Source organism: Paramisgurnus dabryanus, chromosome 3, assembly GCF_030506205.2.
Source record: "Paramisgurnus dabryanus chromosome 3, PD_genome_1.1, whole genome shotgun sequence".
NCBI lineage: Eukaryota > Metazoa > Chordata > Actinopteri > Cypriniformes > Cobitidae > Paramisgurnus > Paramisgurnus dabryanus.
In genome coordinates this window covers 30,786,120-30,806,676 of record NC_133339.1, presented here as the reverse complement: position 1 = coordinate 30,806,676, position 20,557 = coordinate 30,786,120, and the positions used below count along the sequence as shown (strand labels likewise).

Below are 20,557 nucleotides of genomic sequence, written 5' to 3'. Positions count from 1 at the left end.
AGTAGGTGGATGAGGTAAGAGAAAGGCAGAGAAAGGGAGGTGTGGATATATACTCAAAATCAAAAAGTGGCCTTACATTTAATGCATATATTTAAAGGTGCAATGTAGGACTTTTAGAGGGATCTCTTGACAGAAAAGCAATATATACATAACTATATTATCAGAGGTGTATAAAAACCTTACATAATGAACTGTATTGTTTTTATTACTTTAGTAAGAGTCTTTTTATCTACATACACCGCGGGTCACCTTACATGGAAGTCGCTGCAATGTTTCAACAGTAGACAAACCATTCTACAGAGTGATTTTCGTCCCTGGGTTGTCTCAGACGATGACTTTTGTCCTGTGGCAGCTACCGTAGCTTCTCATTGGGTTTTGAAATTGAGGTTGGTTGAAATTTCCAATCTCATCACTAGATGGCACTTAAAACACACTTCAAAATAAAAGTGTCGGAGACTTTTATTTGAAGTAGTCTGGTAAACACAGGTAGGACTCAAGTTAAAGAGCAACCAACCAAAGGTAATAGGTAAATGATTACATAATTTAGTGATTTACAATGACTACATTTACATGCACAGTGCACACCAATAAGCTGATTATTTTCAATAACCAGAGTAAGATGTTTATGTGACTCCAGCTAACCTCTTAACTACTGATAAAGTGAAACTATTTCGTTGCTAAAAACATTATTTTGTGTATTTGGCATAATACAATGCATTCGCATGGTTTATGGTTCAAAAAACACATTATTTTCCACATACAGTACATTTTTGTAGCTCCAGATTTCCCTGTCTTCCTGAAATGCACGTATTTTGTACAAAACTGTCCCTTATTGGCAAGCTAATCTGTACATTGTGATTGGCCTGAATACCTCTCACGTCAGCCGGAAATGTGACGCTCCTTACCATTTTTGAAAGATTCAGTTGCTAACAGGAGTTAAGCGGGGGGAATTATGATAATGTCGGTTTTTACTACATCACCAATCCCAGGAAGTAAACCGTTGCTTTCGATCCGTGTGTTTGTTGTAGTAATAAAAGAGATTTACGTTGGAGACGATAACTCGCGTCATAATTTACTTTGGGATTTGTACCTTTTGCATATCATTAACATGTACTAATACTAGGGATGTCACGATTCTTCAAATCCTCGATTCGATTACATTTTTTCCGATTCCAAGGCCACAATTCGATTTGATTCTCGATTTTTTTAATTATTACTTTTTTTTGAACGACAAAAATTATATGCCATTATTATTATTATTATTATAGTTTCACATTAACATGCACATTGCGTGCTTTTCCTCGCATGGGGGTTTGTGGGCTTTACTTTACGCGAGAGAGCTTGTATGTAGAGAGAGGATTCATTGTTGCACGCAGATGGACTTAATGCACGCGTCTTGGACTCCTCCTAGCACCTGAAATAAAACCGGTGCGTCATAAGCAGCTGCGCTTCTCTCTGTCTCACGTGCACGCGCTCTCACATCTGTCCAAAGTATAAACATAAACTAAAGTAGCAATCCTTAAATATTTGTTCGGTTTTATGTGTTTTATGCAGGCTAAGGCAAACTATCCCTTTTGTTTAAAATATAACCCGCTGCATCTTGGTGGCTCTCTCACGCACGTGCACAGAGCTGGGCTCTGTCCGAAGGCAGATCACTAGGTAGTAATCCTGTTTATGATATGCATTACAAGGAGTTGTAGCAATACATCCCTCGTATTTAAAATATAAATCGCGTTCTGCTGGATCTATGTTTTTAAAGGCACCTCTGAGAGGTTTATTTTCCCCCGCTTGACAAGCCGACCGGACGTGACATGGGGGTGTGGCAGCATCGACGATCCCATTTTTTAATTCGAAGTTCGAGGTTGTGACTTAATTTTGATCGATTTAGATTTAAAATTGAAATCGTGACACCCTTAACTAATACACACTTACACACCAAAGGAAATGTAAAATCCTGAATTGGACCATTGGTGACATTTTATACAATTATGTGCTGTTATTGTGATTATTATTCAGATACCCCAACGCACAGCACAAATTATGAACTTACATACAGTACTGTAGGTGTGTCACTGGCCACTGTTTTAATATTGTATATTTATGTCAAATGCCAAACATGTAGCTCTTGTAATCGTATTTGTTATTCGGCACCATGATAAACAAAGAAATATTTTGCCTCTGCTGTATGAAGGTAAGAAGACAGCTGTCAGCTAGTCGTGTTAACAGAGTTCAGGAAAAACTTACTAATATCATGATTGCTACCAATCTGCGCATAGTTAAGGTGCATAACAAAAGCACAGGCACAGCTTGGATAGTCGCATTTTAAGGATGCATGTAAATGTAGTGATATATGACAATCAAACCAATATAAATAGCATTGTGCAACTTTAAAACCTGCAAAACCTCACCCTGTAAAAAATTCCTTGTTGCACTTAAATTTTTCAGTTGAATCAACTTGAATTTACAATTAATTTAAACTTTCTAGAGAGGAGTTGCTATAAATAATAAAAAATAAAGCTGAATCAGCTCAAGTTATGTTAACTTTATTTTTATAATTTATAGCAACTCCTCACTAGTCAAGAAGTTGAAATTAATTTGAACTAAACTTAAAAATTTAAGTGCAACAAGAAATTTTTACAGTGTGAGGCTTTGCAGGTTTTAAAGTATGCACAATGCTGTTTATATTGGTTAGATTGAACACCTAGGGATGGGTTTTCGGACAATGAGTACTAGGCTGTTTTACTAAAACTATTTCTGGTGTGCATCTTGAGACAAAACAATGCACTTGTATATTTTATAAAATGTCAGTGTTAGTTGTTTTCATTTAAAACAGCTCAAACATGGGTTTTATTATAGGACTAGACTTAAACCCTGTGCGGGAAAATCACACGCTGAAGTTACAAACTCATTCATTATAATAAACAGCATTGGGGAAGCTCTTGAAAACAATTAAACTATGCACAAACAGAAGTCAGACAAACACATCAGATTATCACTGAGAAGTCAGTCCATTCATCACCAAGAACAAAACAATATCCTAAGCCTACAGTAGGCCTTCCATGAATTATGAATGAATCAGATGTCAGTTTTCCTCCTGTGTAAAACACATTTTTTCTAATCCAGTTTGATTGCAAAGAAAAAAACTTTGCATTCAAAGACAACAAGAGATTTTCACCTTTTACTTATCAAGTACCTGATGGTGTAAACCGATTCTTTTTAAAATAAGGAAACAACCATTTTAATTAGATCTCTAAAATTTAGCCATTCTAATCGGAATTAACAGAGCCCAACATGATGCTGCAACATCACAAAAAAATTTATAGCAACATCTATGAGGCTGTTTACACTTGGCATTAACATGCGTTTTCATCGATCGGATCACAAGTGGACGAGAGAGACACATTACGTTTACACCTGGTATTTAAATCTGTCTCTTTTGTCCACTTTCGACCGCATCTGTCCTGAATACTGTGAGGGGGTGGTCTGTGAGACGGTGGGCGAGTCTCTCTGCTGTCATTCAAACCCGAGCGGGAGTAATTATGAGTTTATATGGACGCAAACTAATATTATGTCGGAGTCCACTGCTTGTTTAGCAAGTATACATGCTGCATAGTGTTTTGTACGTTTATATGTTGGAGCTTTCTCTCAATTTTCAGCGCAATTGATGAAATACGATCGCGCAACTTTCCCACGCTTTCAAAACGAAACTACGGAGATCCTCCGCTTTAGTTGTATCAATGAAAGGCTAAAAATAGCGCTGTTCACCGTATGTTTACGCCAGAAGTCAAAAAAAGACGTAAAACTTGTGTTTAATACCTCAGATTAGATAAATGGGCGGAGAGAAGGCGGTCGCGTGTGGCTGTCCGAACGCATTCAATCACATATGCGTTCCGCAACTCCAAAGCGATCCGATCGAAAGTGGTTTCGACTACCTCTGAATGTGGTTGAAAGTGGTCGAAAGTGGACGAGCTCAAAACGTTTTGAACACCGTTTACACCTGGCATTAACGTCGTCCACTTGTGATCCGATCGACGAAAACGCATGTTAATGCCAAGTGTAAACAGCCTCTAAAGCAGCACAAAAGACAACAATAGAAGTGTGTGACTGTGAGGACCCTTTCAAAAAATACACAACAGAGGAAGGATGTGAAATGCAGAGTAGGTGCAGGTGTGAGGGGCTTTTGTAGACTCGTCTGAATAAACAAGTCACCCCAAAACACCGGGCCCTGCAGCACAACACTGATCCACTCCTAATAAGAACAGACCCATTATAATTTACTTGTACTATACTTCACTGTCAACTTATACAGCTGAGACACAGCGTGCAGGACACAAACAAATCCAAGCCTGGCAAACGAAATTCATTTTAACATAAGCGTGCCTATCCAAACAGGAAAAAACACCAAGAAGTATCTTTTTAAAACTACTCATGTAAAACACATCCTCTTTAAAACACTCATTAGTGAGAAAACATGTTTACTAATTCAAAAATGTGATCCTGCCTATGAAAACCCAGCTAAAGTTGTTTTTGTGGTTTACTATTTTCTTACATTTACATTAAGAACATTCCATGAAAATAATATAACCCAATATCTTTAATATTGACTGAGTGATGCTTCTAATCTTAAATGGGACAATACTTTTTTAAGATGTCAAATTAACCTTTGGTGCCCCCGGAGTGTGTATGTGAAGTTTTAGCTCAAAATACAATATAGATAATTTATTATAGCATGTTAAAATTGACACTTTGTAGGTGTGAGCAAAAACGTGCCTTTTTTGGTGTGTCCTCTAAAATGCAAATTAGTTGATCTAATTGGTTGGATAGTGCAGATTAAGGAGCGGTATTATCCCCGTTTGATATCACAAGGGGATCCAAATTTCAATGACCCTTTTTTCACATGCTTGCAGAGAATGGTTTACCAACACTTAGTTACTTGGTTAATCTTTTTCACATTTTCTAGGTTGATAGAAGCACTGGGGACCCAATTATAGCACTTTAACATGAAAAAAGTCAAATTTTCATGATATGCCCGCTTTAAAATTTGATTATTAAACTTTAGCCTGGCTTTCAGGGTCACAAATAACCAACATCATATAGACTTTTTTAGTTTTTATGATGAGTTCATGAAAATTAGCTTCCAGCGATAAACAACTTGCCTGTCTGAATGTGAAACTGACAAATGACTTGACACCACCCTGTTTGTAGGGACACCCCATAGAAACAAAAGCCCTTTTCACACAGATATTCCGTAAAATACACGGGAAAGGCATCCTGGATTTTCCGGAATCGTTAGATTTTTTGTTCATTCACACTGCCATGATTACCCGGAATCTGATGGTCCTGGAAAGACACGTGACCTGTTAAAAGTTCTCTCTCCAGAAACCACTCGCTTGCATTTTTGTTTATGATAAGACTATAAAGGAGTGCTTTTAAGAAGACTATAAAGAACCATAACTTTTGTTGTGATGACGCGCGCGTCCTCACTACGACACGCCCATTACGGCATTCGTTCGGCTTCTTGTTCACACAGAGGGTTATCCGTGTATCTGACTAGGTCCTCTTTCCGGCAACGATCCCAGAAGATAAACGGGACGAGTTGGTGTTGGCAATTTTACGGGTATTTTCTGGGACCAAAGGTCTGTGTGAATGGGGTTATTGAGTGATGATGACTGCAGGTGTGAGGTTCTCTGATCTTGCTCTTCAAAGCGCATCTGATTATGCAAGATGCTTTGTTTATCATTCAGCCTTCATTAAAGAGAAAGTAGAGAGCATTGGCACTCTGGCAGCTCATGATTGTCAAAAGCAGAATGGCAAAGCCAACAATCTGAATATTCTGAGAAAGCTCTCTGATCATAATAATGCCGTTCATTTTGGGGACATCACACCCAAACTGGCCATTCTAAACACAATGAGGCTTAGTACTGGTTACAGCCTTCTTCAATGTGTCATCTTACATCATACAAGGTTCTCCTATTAGCAACTAATTGTCTCAGGCATTTATAATAAGATAATAAACCAGTAGGAAAATGAATCTGCTAAACTCACAAAAATTAGAGGATTATCTGAAACACACAGATTGTCATTCATTAATCAACATTGTTCCCTTTATTTCTTTTTTTTTTTTAAACAAAGCAATACAAAACAGACAAATACACAAGTAGTTCCAAAGTGATTGTCCTGCATACTCATGGTAACATCTTTGGATGGGACTGAGATCATTTGAGTTTTTAAAAAAAATACAGAAAGAAGTGGTGCGAGAATGGATAGTCTTAACTTTTCATGCATGAAGCTCTCAGTCCACAGTGACGAACACCGGTGTTTTAAAAAAACCACAAAGCACTCAGCAGTAACGGAGCAAAGGTGACACAGGAAACAGTTATTATCATAGTTTCGTTAACCAGTACTTAAGTATTTACTTAAGTAAATAAACCAAGGAAGACCCTGCACTATGCTTTAAAGTCAATTCAGATAATTGTTTCTAAACAAATTAAAAAATGTTAGAATTGCTGAAACACATTACGAAGACTGTGAAACTATGTAGTACTAAATTGTGGAGTTAGATTGTTAAACATTTTTCCCCATTTCAGAGATTTTTGGGCGGGTCTGAAATCATGGCTTGATGACACACAGGATCCACCGAGCATGGACATGTTTAATAACGCTTTAAGCAGACTTTAACAACATTGTTTAGTATTGTGAAGTGATTCAGCTGTTATCTTGCTGTAGATGTTTTTACAGTAACAAACTACTTTTATCAATGAGCAGTAAACCAGAGACCCAAATGACTCATGTCAGGGCTTCAACTCATACCATGCGGCGGATAACAGAAAGTATATGGAAGGGCAATTTAACTAAGGTTACTTGGATTCAAGAAAGTGGGAAGTGGGAAAAAACTTGCCCAGAAGCAGCGTTTTCAATGTTTATTATCTCATTATGCTGGTGCAGAAAATGGTTTAAGACTGTATATTTATGAAATAACTTTTAATATAAAGTTTTTATTACTTTCATAATGTTTCAAAGATGAAAATCTTCTTTGTGACCATGGAACATTTTTAATATATCTGAAACGTGAAAAACATAAGGCTACCCAGAGTCCAGCGTATTTTGTCAATTGTTTCTCATAAAAAACACTGGCAGATTTTCACTTTAAAAAAAGAGCTGGGCTCGTAAAAGTCACTTAGCCATCCAATTACAGTAGAGGATAGGCTGTACAAATATCAAACCAACCAACCTGTACAACAACTGATAAAAAGAAAATGATCAGAAAGTGCTTAGCTAAAGAAATGCTGGCAATTGCTGACAGTCAGCATTTTTAAAAGAGTGCCTGGTGTTTTCAGACACATTTAAACACTTTGGTGGACATAATGTGTGCTGTGTGCTGTGGTGGGGTGATGATGGCGCAGTGGATAAGACACTCGCCTTTGGTGTGAAAGACCCGGGTTCGAATCCACTGTGACACACCATTGTGTGTCCCTGAGCAATACACTTAACCCCTAGTTGCTCCAGAGGTGTGCGACCTCTGACATATATAGCAATTGTAAGTCGCTTTGGATAAAAGCATCAGCCTAATGAAAATGAATAAATGTGTGCTTCAAAAGGGCGATGGAATAAAGTCAAAGTTGAAACGGTTTGAACTCTAATTCATAATTTTATGTCATAATTTTTTTAATTTATGTGCCCTCATAAACTTCAATTAAAATCGAAACATTTACATTCGCCCTCTTGTGGCACTTATTCTCTGATGACGTCAGCTGGACAACTTGGGCGGGAGCATCCGTTAACTCCGCCCCCTTCAACTGATGCCAGATCCATTTCTGAATGAAACGCCTACTATTCTATATCCAATCAACGCACCGTATAAAACACAAACCAAGGGCACTATTTTCCTTGCGTGATATTCTGTTACACTCAGAAATACGTCACAACACAGAGACTTTAACTCTTTCTCCACCAGCGTTTTTCTTTTTTAACTCTTTCACCGCCATTGACGAGATATCTCGTCAATTAAGAGAAAACACTTCCCCGCCAATGACGAGATTTTCCGTCTTTCCGCAATACCACTATTATTCACCAGGTTGCGCACTTCCGCAACTTATTCAACCCGGAAGTAGCGCCTCTCGTGAAAGAGAAAGAACTCCGTGTATGTTTTAAAGATCGCTCTGCATCTGATCTCTATCAAAAGTCCTTCGCAAAAATGGAATTATCTCAGCTTTTTGCTCAAAATTGGGTGTTTTTGAAGAAACCTACCCATGTTTGAGAGGTGATTACAAGAGAACTGATGAAGGTAGGATGAAATGTTTTTTTTTGTTTGAAAGCAGAGGGTCTGTTCTTTCATCTGATATATTGTTTGTTTATATATTTAAAGAAGAACATTTTCTGGAAGGCATTAAACTTTTGTGAAAATCATAAAAAATGCTGACGCTGGCTGGCAACTTTTTAAAAAAATGCTGGGGGGGAAAGAGTCAAGTGGCCAGCCAACACCAGCATTTTTTTTCACAGAAGTTTAATGCCTTCCAGAAAATGATTTTCTTTAAATATATAAACATATAATATATAAAAAAACTGACCCCTGGCTTTCAAACTAAAAAAGTGCCATTCTTCTTCATTTATTCTCTTTTAATCACCTCTTTTAATCACCTCTAAATATGGGTAGGTTTCTTCAATAATACAACATTTTGAGCAAAAAGCTGAAATAAATCCATTTTTGTAAAGGATTTTGTTAGAGATCAGATTCAGAACAAAGATCAAAACATACAGTTTTTACTTTTGAATCAGTGGATGCTTTATTATTTTATAAGTTGGGTAACTCTTTCACCGCCAGCGTTTTTAAAAAAAGTTGCCAGCCAGCGCCAGCTTTTTTCATGATTTTAACAAAAGTTTAATGTCTTCCAGAAAATGTTCTTCTTTAAATATATAAACATACCATATACCAAATGAAAGAACAGACCCTCTGCTTTCAAACAAAAAAAAGTTTCATCCTACCTTCAGTGGTTCTTTTGTAATCAGCTTTTGAATATGGGTAGGTTTCTGCAAAAACACCACATTTTGAGCAAAAGGTCAATTTTTGTGACGGACTTTTCATAGAGATCCCATTCAGAGCAATTTTTAAAACAGACACGGACATGCAGCAGCTTGCCATAGAGCAATACTTCCGGGTTTAAAAAGTTGCGGAACCACCTAGTGGATAATAGCGGTATTGCGGAAAAACAGAAAAACTCATCATTGGCGGGGAAGCGTTTTCTCTTAATTGACGAGATATCTCGTCAATGGCGGGGAAAGAGTTAAGAGCGCCACATAATGGATAATAGTGGAAATATGGATTGCAGTAAAAACTCGTGATTGGCAGTGAAGCGTTTTCTCTTTATTGACGAGATAATTTGTCAATGGCGGGGAAAGAGATAAAGTTGCGTTACAATAGTTGGGGCACACTGCAGATGACACATCATTACACAGGGTTTAATATCTAACAGCAATTTCTTCACAATTATCCCACCCACACTACTGCACCCTGCATACAATTGCCCATCTGATGCCTGTTAGAAAAAACAGCGCCTGTTTTTTATGACAATGCAACAACGATTCTTTTCAGAGACACCACATGCAGAATCCTCCCACCTCTATAACACAGCATGCAGCACACTGACTCATTGAACAATCAGTACGAATCAGAAGCTGCATGGAGTTCTCTATAAAGAGTTCAATTGAAACGAGAGGAGAGGCAATAGAAATGCATTGCAATAGAGCCCTCCCACCCGGTGGCCTTCAGAGGGTTCCCATGGTGATAGCCAAAGCCCATCGCCCAGCAACAGGCAATACCTGTCGGAGTGAGAGATTGTGGCGTCTGGCTGGAGAAAAAAATTGAAAACTGAGCATCTCCTTGTAAAGAAACACAGAAACTTTCACTTCCTCTGTTTTTACTATATTTGAGAAATTAGTTTTTTTTGTACTAGCAGCTGCATATTCTGATCATGTTAGGGTAGTATTTTTGAAAGTGTCCCAGTGAAAAAGGGACTGTCAAGGTCCTACTCTGCAGAGGAGCATAATAACAAACAGTAAAAGGTTATAGTAATTTATATGATATAAAACTTCCAAAAAAAGTGGTATGTATCACAGTTATATATAAACATAATAACTGAAAAAGGGGAAAACCAGATGTGGAACAGGTGTGAATACAAGAAAAATAGATCTGACCACAGATACACCAGAGACACCTTCAGATCTGTTCAGTTCATCCCAGATATGTTTTACTCTTAATGCTTTGTGACAAGCAAGCCGCCACACTGCGCGGCAAAAGAGTGACGTTTGGTTTCTCCTTGAAGCTGCTCTTTAAATAACCTGACAATGGCTGGAGCAAATTCACACAGAGAACATCGCATCCACACAGGCTTACTTATAAATACATTTCTTCTCTTTCTATACCTCCATGCCAACAACCATGAAAAGTAAATCATCCAATCAGAGAAAAGTCTGACTGGCAGCAAAGTGTTTATGCAAATGCCTGCCTGTCCTTATTAAATCAGCGCCCCATGTGAGCATGCAACCAGTGAGAGAGAGGGTATTTATAGACATCACCCACTTCTGGCAGAACATGTGGGCACATCCATGACTATCCCAGTGAGATTTTTAATAATGAAAGTGGGGAGTGGGAGATGGCGTGGAAATTTCTAAGAAAGGGTTAAGCAGAGTGAATGATGAAGAATGCCTGAGGGAGAATTTTGTCATTCCATCATATTTCCTAAATAGTTATGGGAAGTTATATTTTTAAATTAATAATAAAAAAATTATGTTAGTTGTAATCGTGAGATTACAGTCCTACAACAGACACACTCTTAGAACGGATGTATTAAAAACAACCCATGTTAGTTTAGGGACAACAAACTAAATGCGTTGTCCCAGAATACACACATCTTTGTGTTTTTGTTAGAACTATTTTCTACTTTTAACACAACTTGTTTCATTTTAAAACAATATCAACAGAAAATGACACATAGGGCCCTACACTGTAAAAAAATTCCGTAGAAATTGCAGCTGAGTTGCCGGTAATTTACCGTAGATTTACAGTTATGTTTTTTACTGGCAACATTTTGTTCAAAGTTAAATGAAAATTAAACATTTACAAGTCTTTATCTTTACAGAGTAAAACTAAAAAACAGCATCAAGCAAAACATTCTGGGAAACAAAATCTGGACCAAAAAACAGAAAAAGGTTGATGATGATTTCTGGTTCCCAGAATGCTTTGCATGAGGCTGTTATTGTATAGTTTTATTCTGTAAAGATAAAGACTTGTTAATATTTGAAATTTATTTAACTTTGAACAAACTCTTGCCAGTAAATAACATAAATGTAAATCTACGGTAAATTACCGGCAACCCAGCTGCAATAACATTGAAATTTCTACGGAATTTTTTTACAGTGTATCTTGCACCCAGCGCAATTGACTTTGTCAGTGACGCATGTATCATTCGTATTTTGCGCCGGCGCACAGCGGGGTTTTTCCCTCCACAGATGCACGTCAGCAAACTAGGGAATGAACTTGCGCTCCCTGGGCGGTTCAGCGCAAAAAGGAGGCGTGTTGCGGCGCAAACCATCTCTTATGCTATTTTGCAGTTTCAAAAAACAATTGCGCTACTAACCAAAAAAAAACTAGTCTAAAGTCAGTGGCGCGTTGCGCGTGGTTCATTATGCTATTTTAAGGGCGCATGCTTGACCATAATGTATAGCGTGCACAACGCGCATACACTTTGCTTATCTAATCTACACAGATGCAACAGTTATTTTTGCAAATCATAAATTGTTACACTTAAAAATATTAATACACGAGATAAGGGGAATCATAGTGGTGAGCATTGTGGTGATAGTTTTTATTTATTCTCATGCAAATAACGATTAAAATATTTTCATAACTTTGTTGTGTGGCTGTATTACGTTTATTTTATGTAAATAATAGTTAAAATGTTTTCATAAGAAACCTTAATGTATATGAACTTGATTTGTAAGAGTACTTTGGGGTTGGACCTTGCTTGCGTTTCTTGGGTCCGATTTCAAAGCCCCCAAACCCTTTCAGCGGTGAGGGTGGACGCAGCGATGTCCTCTGCTGGCGTCAGGTCCTGAGGCAGATCCACCTCCCGTTACACGGCGTGCCCGATTTATGCTGGCAAGCGTGGGATTCCCCCGTACAAGGACGTCGGTCTCCTCGGCTGTGAACCGCTCCTGGCGTGCGCCTGGTAAATCCGTCATAATAATACCAACCCGCCACGGAACTTGCGCCCTTGCGTTTAAAGGGAATGTTGGCTAGCGTTCTGATTGGTTTATTTGACGTTACGCCCAAACCACACCTATGAATAATGAACCTACTTCAAACCAACCCCTTATTGATTTGCGCCCGGCGCAAGAGTTATTTCTCACGCCGGGAAAATAGCAACAGCGCCCAAGATCCGCCCACAAACTCACTTGCGCGTTGCGCTTCGCACTTGCGTTTCAGATCGTTATAATAGAGCCCATAATGTGTAAATAGCATAACACAAAAAAAATGTGTAAAAAATTAAATGCAGTATGAACCACATAGAGATATAGGGCCCTATTTTAATGATCTAAGCGTATTTTCTAAAGTGCACGGCGCACGGTCTAAATAGGTGTGTCCAAATTCACTTTTGCTAATTTAATGACAGGAAAAATGTTTTATGCGCAAAGCGCACGGCCTAAAAGGGTAATTCCTATTTTCGTAATGAGTAATGGGTGTGTTTTGGGCGCAACGTGCAATAAACCAATGAGAGTCTCAGCTCTCATCCCCTTTAAAAGCAAGTTGCGCCTGGCACTATGCCTAATCCCTGTTTTGAAAGCGCTGAATTTGTAAACTGAAAAACTAAGCGGAGGAAGAAGACCACCAGTTTAAGATTAAAGTTAAAAAATGATGTTGTTTTTATTTGTATTGAAATTTTTATTTTTTGGATTAAAACCTTTTTTTGCTGTAAAGTATTGATATCCTACATAATCATTGTAATCTAATAATTAGCAAATATGCAAGAAAAGGTTTGTAATCTAAAATACTTTATTTGTAACAAACAAGTGATAAAAATTTTTTCAAACGTGTGGAGAGCCGTTTCAGCACTCGGACAGCGCCATGTTTTTATAAAAAACATGACTTAAAAATGTTTCTCATCTCACCATATCCACAGGTACAGAGTCATCATATACAATACATCCGTGGGGTAGCATTTAAAAAAACATTTAAAACTAGATGCATTTGTTTCAAGCAAAGCATTTATTTACTAACCCGGTTACAGGTGAAGCAGCTCTTTACGCCTTTACACGTCTCGTAATCCGTGCTTATTTATGTCCAAGAGACTCAATAATAATCTTTTACATTTTAGTCCTTGAATTTTTCATATTATAAAAAGGGTTGTGTGCTGCTGCGCATTCATGATAAGCAAACGCGCGTTGTTGTCCCGTTTGTAGGTGCATATTGCGCTCATTAAATAACAAAAACAATATTGCGCCATTGACTTGAGATCAGGATTTTGTTGGTCAATGGCGTAGTCTATTTTGGTTGCCTCAAAATAGGAACGCGCCACCAATGCGCCTGAGCACACCTCGTTTTTAGATAAGAAAGCCATGGGTGCAAAAATGCATTTGCTATTTAAACAACGTGGCACTAAACGTGAAAATGATAATTGCATCGGGTTGAAACTAGCAAAAGACACTTGCGTCGCGCATTGTGCTGCATTGTGCCGCGTATATGATAGAGCCCTTACTCTCCCCATCGATTTTGGAATTAAACAAAGAAACGGAATTAAAAGTAGTTTGTAGTAACAGGTTTTTACAAACATCTTGAAGACTTTATTCTCCCTCTGCAACACGTGGCAGCCCATTACAGAAGCCTGAAATCAAAGCAGAGTAGGCCACCGGTAGCAATACTGCTAACCAGCTCAACTCTTACAGCAAACAGCAGTGTTGAAACAAATGGCTTGTCAATTGTATCCAATTATTCATCAAGCTGTGTGTCTTATCTGCAGCATTTTTAAGAGGTGGCAAATGATGAGGCTGAAAAGATAAACTGGAAACCTCTTTTGCTTTATATCTGCTAATGGCTGGTCAGAAAGTGAAGCTGGTAAATCACTCGTTTTGTTCATTTGTAAATTGATCCTTCCGACATAAGATTGAGAGGGTGAGAAAAGAGATGTATTTTTGAATTCTCAAGAAAGCAGTGGGTGTTAAACACCCTTGATCAAACATGCTAAATATTACATTTTGCAGTCCTAATTATGGCCAACTGCTGGCATTTGACAAGCAAAAACACAACCTGAAAAAAAATAGGAGTGAACATGCTGCACACAGACACTCACACGTCAATAAACACATCCATAAAAAAGAAAAATTACAGATGAGATCACTTTATTGTCTCAATTACTTCTCCTAGACATCAGATGTGTTTCCAATAGCTTTTAAAATGAAATAGTGAATTGAAAATGTGCCCCATGGTAATCGCTCTCTGTATTTTGATGTCATCTGCATATCAGTCTGTGCGATGCGGTTTCAATTTTGCATTGCAATAAAACATTTGAACAATAAAAAAATTCTATAGTTCTATTATGTAATTTACGCTAAAGTTTTGGGCAAATCATTAATGGAAACAAGGCTAATGAGATTTAATAGAGAGCAACTAGAAAGTTTTGCTTAAGTCCCCTGTGTCTCAGATATTTCTCCTCACAGAAAAGACTGAATTTTTCTGGTGAGATTTCAACCGGTCACAAACTGATCAATGAAAATTTTAATGTGAACTTAAACATGTTTACTAAATTTACCCAAATCCAGATTTATAGAATATATTTTTAATAATAATTAATTAAAATATTAATAAATTGATTTTCACATTTGTCTCATTGCCTCTATTTTATTTCCCATAAGCAATTTTATGAGAAACATCTAAGCCAGCAATATCTGCCATTTTACCATCTAGGTTTTCTATAGACACAATATAGTTTGGCTATGAGTAACCCGTTTCTAGTCAAAATAACCTTGAATTAGGTTTTGTTGTTTTTGCATTAAAAAAAACTTGTGTGGTTTTATTCCATTATGTAAGCTAAGTCAACAGTTATATTACAGGGTAATTGGTTTTCTTTTGTTACTTTTTGTTTCATTTATTTTGGTCTATGGTAAGACATCTATTAAATCGTTAATGACAGCGCAAACTTTGCCTTGTTTTAGCCTAGACATCTGGACTGTGTTTAGATGGCTATTTAGCCCGGAATACACTGCAGGATTTTTGCCCTCCTATAAGATCATAAGCTTATCACACTATGCGACATGTATCGTTTAAACTCGGGTACGAGAGGCATGTAGACTGTACGATGATGACACGGAAGCTTTGGCGGCAGCGTCACACGTTGCGCAACGTCACCAGCATTCGCTCATGGGAAACAAATACCAGCGCGCAGGTCGTACCAGCAAACACACTGTGCGGTGATCATGCCGAATTTCTGACACTGTTAGAAAACTATCGTAGGCTATCTTTGGATGCAAGACCGGGAAAACGGCGTCTTTGAACCTCTCTCACTGTACGACATAGGACCACTGATGAAGAGCCACGATCACAGAAATCACGACGATTGTTTCACGTTGGCAATCTTTAGTCTGGGACAGCAAATAATCGTGCAGTGTATCCCGGGCTTTAGATGTCTTTTAAAAACAAAATTGCTTGCTAGGATCTAAAACTAAGTTGAAAAAACACTCAAAATTTTCTAAGCTATGAGAGAGCATCTTCTGAGCAATAAGACTTTCCTCTGGGAACCTAAAGTCTGTGCATTAAACGCCACCAACAGTCTGGCTTTTAATTTACAATCAGAGATAGATTTAAAAAGTAAAAAAATAGAAATTCTGTGAGTTAATGAAGTCAAAGTTGTTCTAAACTTATTTTCTTTTGTAAAACTGGACAACAAAAGTTATTTGTCTTACAGTTTTATAACTAATAACTGATTTTTTTATGTTTTATGATCTATTGCTTTAATGTGATATAGAGTTCTCCGGATGTGGATGTGAGTTTAATGAGACTACTGGTACAGAAATCCCTTGATGAATGTCTAATTAGCCCACTTCTATAATTGAAGTCTAAAACGAATCCTTTGGAAAACATCTCAGAGTATATCTTGCTTGTCTGTCTTTGACTTTGACTATATTTATACCTACAATTCTCTTTAGTGGCTCTTCTGAGACTAACTAGCAGATCATTACAAGAAAAACTAATGACAATGTCACAAGGCCAAACTGATAAGATGGCTGGTTTACTAGACCACGGCGCATGAGGTTTTTGGCAGCTCTTCAATGCCGTTGGAGAATAAAAAGCCTAGAAACAGAACTGGCCATAAATCTGAGCTTTGTGGCTCTGTAGGAAGATGAAAAGGTGCATTTTGTTGCCATGAATGAAGCTCTTTGGAGAAGTCATAGGAAACAGCTGATCAGTAAAGTGGACTGAAGGGTGAATATGTACTAACAACACTAGGCTTACTTTGAAACCCATTGTGTATTGTGTGTCAGCTACACCAGTGAAACTCTTCTGGGTGTACTGTGTAAATATTAAGATACTCTATTTAAGGGAACAACTCTAGACTCTTCTGAGAGCTGAGGGAATAATTGACTTAGCAAAGGTCAACCGCTGCTTTGCCAAATAAGTAACATACTTTTTTTTAACTTCAATGTCAAATAAAAACCCCTACGATCTGAATAAGTCGCGATGGCTGACATAAGACACAGAATCATGCAACACAACAAAAACAAGATTAGTGCTGTGGAGCCTCAGCCAATAGACTAATGCTTTTCTTTCCATTAAAAACAAGCATTAGCTACTGTAATGAGAGACACATTACTTATCAAAAATGGCCCAATTATGTGGTTTAAAGAGACAAAGAATCAAGAACTGATCAAGAAATGTATAGTTCATTAGACCAATTCAAAAGGGAAAGCCATTTCCAGTAACTCCCTCATTTACTATCACTTCCAGTAATGACTGAGCTGTCATTCGAATGGTCTTCATAGCACTAAGTAGGGTTGTCGTGGTCAAAGGAATTTCCTTTGCAGTCATTTTGCTTGGCTCACTAGTGCGGTATGTGGTTTTACTGCCTTTGTTTCTTAAAATTATTCATGTAAAATGCTTATTTAAATCTAGAACAATAAGGAGGTAGAACGCAGGGTGTTACATGTCTTTCCATGTATGAGAAAAAGATTAACGCTTAAAAAAAACTTAAATATATATTTTTGTAAAAAACAACAATAAATTGAAGAGAATCATTTAGGCTTGTTAAGTGCAATTTACAGAGCCATGGTCAATACAGAACAAAGCAGCGTCTTAATGAAATTCAAATTAGCCAGTATTTGTGCACCTGTAAATGTACAAATGCAACACAGTAGGCAATGCATATAATTTAGGGCTTTTTCAATAATATATTAGTAGATAAATTAACGTTTATACAACCAACATACATTATATACTGTGTGTTCCTTGGTCGAAAATATCTAGATATGGGAGTAAAAAAGTACAGAACCAAAACGTTAAGCTTGACGCAGAGCGAACAAAAAGCTGTTAGAGTGCCAGACAGATCCAATATTGACAATTACCTGTATTGCAGTGTGTCATAGCTGTCCATTAATGTAAACGATTTGCAAAGTAGTTTAACAAAAAAAGTGCACAATTAATAAAGTTATTGGCTTCTACTGTAAATACGGAGTCGACTCTGAATCGCTGAAACGAGTCTATAAAAATTTTCGAATCTCGCACCTTTTTTCTGTTTACGTATCAAGGCAACACTTCATATAATCACCACCTAAAGTCTTGCCCACAAGAAACAAAAACCCTTACCTGCCCACAGACAATTCAGCTAGTAAGTGTGTTAACATCTTTTTTTTTTAGCTGTAAAGGCAAGTTTGTGTTGTTTTCACTACCAAAGAATGAAGATATGAAGAATCCGTGGTTAAAATTATTTCTTCAAGGCGGGATTCACTAAATGTTTGGCCATGAAAGATGGTTCAGTACCAACTTTATTTGGAACAGCATGCATCTCCTAACCAAAACCTGTAAGTATGACTATTATGTTATGTGTTTATTTTCCCCCCAAGTGTTCTGAATGTCTAGTTTACTGTAATGTCTTATCAGAAAGTAAGTTGTGCTAGCAACTGGCTAACACGTTGCAGTTACTGTTTACTGTTTAGCTGTGGCCCGGTTAGCTTACATACATGATGAATAATGTGTTTTCAAACTCTTGTCTTGTCAAAAAATGCTCTAGCAGCTAGCTAACGCATTTTGCAGTTACTGTTCACGGTTTAGCTGTGGCCCGGTTAGCTTACAAACTTGCTTACATAGGTGTAAAAATGTAAGTGTCTGTCATCGTTTATTTATAACTTGGATTATTGATGAATGATGTGTATTGATGTCGCTAATGTGTTGTCAGTAAGTCACGTTAGCACTAGATCAATGCATGTTGCACTATTGTTGGACTGTGCTGTGTCAGTTGACCAATCAAGACCAGAGTAGGCTACCGAAAGGTGGGGTTTAGGCAGACCCAATCGTTGAACGGCTTCACACAAATCATTTGGGTGTCTCTGAAAAATGGGGTAATATTAAATTTATATTTTGAGAAAATAACAGTGTTTTTTGACCTTGCATGCATTTAAACCAGTTGTCAGGGACTCCTTAACAATATTAGGAAGCTTAGAAATTGGACCTGACTGGCACTTTAATAAAGCAGACTCTCCGTAATAATGTAGAGGACGTGCTGAAACAATCGAGTCAGCAGATGTTCATAAGGTTCATAAAAAACTTGCATATCTAAATGCCCAGGTGAAAGTCAAGTGTTCAGTCAGTTAACAATAAAGCCACCGGCGGGCGTATAATTGGCTGCAACTCGCTCATCCGCGGTGCGGATGTTGTAGATACACAAGATAGAACCTTAAAAGGTTTTTATTTAAAGCGCTTTTAATGTTGCCAAGCAATCAGTTGTATTATGCCGCTTTGTATTTTTGTTAAAATTATTTTAAACTTTAAAACTGCACTTAGAGGCAGATGACGCTAACTCTGTCATCTCAGTTTCACTTTGCATGCTCAAGGCTTTTCACACATTCACTGTATGATTTATGAAATATGAATAGCCTAGTATTACATTTTGAATTGAAAAATTTACAAAAAAACAAATTACCCTCTTTACTCTTGACAGTTTATTTGACCTTAATTAGACATGAATGATGTGAAAAACAAGAAGGGCATAGCTTACTGAATTTAACATGAAAACCGTGGTTGTTATGGTTTCTTGTCATCCATGTGGTTGGCATGTCAGTAGCACGGTAATACTGTTACCGTAACAGCCCTTGCACTAAGTGAAGGTGGTCATTACCACTCTGATCTAGAGTATCTCATTGGTGCTGGGTACAAATAGAGATGCATGGATTTGCTTGGAGTGAAGAACGTATTATACCTATTATTAATTTTTTGGCAGAGCAGTTTTGCTCTTTTTTCTAGTCATCTGTTTTCTTGTTTGCCCTTTTGTTCTTCCTCTCTATTTTCTTGTTGTAAAGACAGTTATTAAAACATAAGGACCACAGGGTAAGATTTTAAAATGAATACAGATTCAAAACAATCATTTCACTCTCATAGCTGCTCTATTCCCCTGTGTGGATTGACTTCCTGTGTAGCTGACAGTATAAACTGGGGAATGTGCTGTATACTTGCTGTTAAAATGCTTGTATAAATGCTAGTATATGACTCGGATCAAATCAAATAGATGGGCCCCAACTTTCCAGCGCCTTTACTGGAAATGCAAAGGGTTATTGACAGTACATCTGATCAGATTTACCAGAGGACAACAACTGCCCCTCATTTTCTTTTTCCTACATAGAATTGATAGACAGAGAAAATAAGGAAGGAAAAGAGGGGTTATAGAAACACAGAAAGTGAGAGGAAGAGATTTCATTACTCACATCTGACGCAGGACCCTTATCTGCTCCAGGGCAGGAGAAGGTGACGAATTCATGGCAACGCTTGTGTACCACAAAGCAACAGACTAAAAGAAGAAAAGAGAGAGAGACATTTAGAATCAGAGAAAATTGCACCCACAGACATATACCTGCTCTGAAAAGAAATCTGTTTGATAACACATAATGCCCAGAGTTTAGCTAAGACCTTATGAGTTTGAAATGAATCCCATCACAATATTGCACCGCACAGGGCCTCACTACAGCCATCTTTCAAAATAAGAAAAATATAGGCCTATGCATTATGTTGTGTATCTATGAGGCCGTTTACACTATTAAGAAGTGGACGATGCTAAAGACAGGTGTAAACAGTGTTCAAAACACTGAGCTCGTCTACAGAGGTAGTCGACAACCATTTTGATCGGATTGCTTTTGTAGTGTAAACGCACATGTGGTTAAATGTGTTCGAACAGACACACAAGACTGCCTTCTCCCCACCCATTTATGTAATCTGTGGTACTGAGCACAATGTTTTACGTCTCTTCTGACTTGTAGCGCAAACAGTACAGCCGTATCTTTAGGATTACATTGATAAAACTAAAGC

At 37.6% G+C, this 20,557-nt stretch overlaps 1 protein-coding gene across 4 annotated transcripts in view; it reads right to left on the bottom strand.

Moving 5' to 3' along the window:
• The window catches only part of prkcbb (protein kinase C, beta b), a 173,285-nt gene that overhangs the window by 100,063 nt on the left and 52,665 nt on the right, over window positions 1-20,557 (bottom strand). For all 4 annotated transcript variants that reach the window (XM_065275373.2, XM_065275386.2, XM_065275367.2 and 1 more), the window contains exon 3: window positions 19,960-20,042. In XM_065275373.2, the coding sequence (XP_065131445.1) occupies window positions 19,960-20,042 (83 nt within the window). The remainder of the gene's footprint in view (window positions 1-19,959; window positions 20,043-20,557) is intronic.